Source organism: Montipora foliosa, unplaced genomic scaffold (genome assembly GCF_036669935.1).
Source record: "Montipora foliosa isolate CH-2021 unplaced genomic scaffold, ASM3666993v2 scaffold_249, whole genome shotgun sequence".
Taxonomy (NCBI): Eukaryota; Metazoa; Cnidaria; class Anthozoa; order Scleractinia; family Acroporidae; genus Montipora; species Montipora foliosa.
The window spans coordinates 21,705-23,410 of NW_027179551.1; the positions used below are offsets into that span (position 1 = coordinate 21,705).

Consider the following 1,706-nt stretch of genomic DNA (forward strand, 5'->3'; position numbering starts at 1 on the left):
TTTTCAGTTAATTCTTTCCATTAAAAGTTATTAACCATTCCTCATTCACAATCATGTTAAAATTGTCTGGAGTTAAACTGTAAGTGGTCATTTTTGGAGGAAAAGTGTCAAAGGGGACATAATTTTTCAGAACTCGTAGCTTTTGTTAAAAAGGTCAAGAAACCTCGAATAAGTAGTAGGATCGGAGTGTGGCGCAGTGATTTTTTTAGGTCACAAAAATGACCGAATCTTTTTCAGCAATAATTTGTGTTTAATATGGTACCATAACACTGCTGTTAAGTAAGTGGATGTGATTGATGTACAAGATTGCTCTAGACAGTTTGTGAAGAATTCATGCATTTGATTATCTGTGATAGCAAAACGTATTCAAGCTGTGAAGGTCACTAAATGACACGACAAATCAAAGAAGTCTAGGAAAGTGGCGTGCCTAGGAAGTTGGTTACATCCGGTGGGTACCTTACTCAAATAAATCGCTCTAAGATCTGTCTTCGTAGGCAAAGAAATCAACTAAGCAACGCTTTGTAAACTCTCCAACTCCTCTTCTTCTCCCAGCTGGGAATCTTAACCGTAAACAGATTTGATACAAATAACTTTATATTCTGGAATATCGCAACATCGTGATACAACGAATAACTGATACGCGTCGTTTGGTTTCATCTGAGGTGGGTCTGAAAAGGATGTTTCTGACAGAGAGAGAAACGATCCATGGCGGAAAATTTGCAAACAACTGATGACAAAAAGATAATAACATGTCAGAAGTCAAAAGTTTTAAAGTTCCTCCGTCTATAAATTTGTTCATATATGCTCAATCGCTTAAGAATAAATCCGTTTGCAACGTTATTTTTCACAGCGCTCAGTGTGAATTCTATTTTCGCTCCTCTCGCGCAACTGTACAGCTTCAAAGAGTACAACGGGTTAGTCATGTACGAGTTGTTTTAGGATAGATAAAATATTAATAGTGATGAAAATCATTTTCCCCACAGTTGTCTTCGCTTTCAATATTATGATTTATGTCGACAGCGTCTTTTGGCTGTAGCAGTGCAACATTACTGCTTCGAATAGACGGTACGCAGTTCGGTCTTTCCAGTCGTTCTTTCGATGCCTCCAAAGGCGGGAGATCGGACATTCTTCGAATTCTCCTGCGCCTTGATGTCGGCGTTGTATCGCTCGCGGGTGATCCCGTTGATCGAGCTAGGGGTGAGCGATTTCTAAGTTCAGTTAAAGGTGCATCACTTAAAGATCTCCAGCGTGTTTCCAAGGCTTGTTTGTGATCCAATTCATCTGGACAACTTCGGCTATTTGACTTCTTGCTAGCTTCGAGATCATTCTCAACCCGAATCGAGGGTAGTGGTTCATTTGGTCTTGTCACTGAAACTCGCCTCAACAGAACCTCATCAAAATGAACGTCTGAGTTCTTCAAGTCCTCAGCGCGCTTCCGAATAATTTCAAGTACTTCCTTGGTATCTTCATTTGTAGGTCTGTTGCGAAGAGCAGGGTTTTTTATATCGCCCACATTTCTCATCCTCAGCTTTGATATTTCCGTAACCTCGTTCGCAAATTAAAGACACCCGCTTGATAATAGGACCCAAAAATTCAACAACGAATGGCACTGTGACAGTTAAAGAATCCCGTTCTTATGAAAACGCTACAAACAATCTCAGAAGCTACGTCAATGCGCACATTAATTTAACGCTTCATCAACTTTT

The 1,706-nt window shown here is 39.9% G+C and overlaps 1 protein-coding gene across 1 annotated transcript; it reads right to left on the reverse strand.

Moving 5' to 3' along the window:
* Positions 1–225: 225 nt before the first annotated feature.
* LOC137986608 (uncharacterized) lies at positions 226–1,706 on the reverse strand. Its single transcript, XM_068833578.1, has one exon. It carries the CDS (start codon positions 1,520–1,522, stop codon positions 953–955), a length of 570 nt encoding a protein of 189 aa, XP_068689679.1. The 5' UTR covers positions 1,523–1,706; the 3' UTR covers positions 226–952.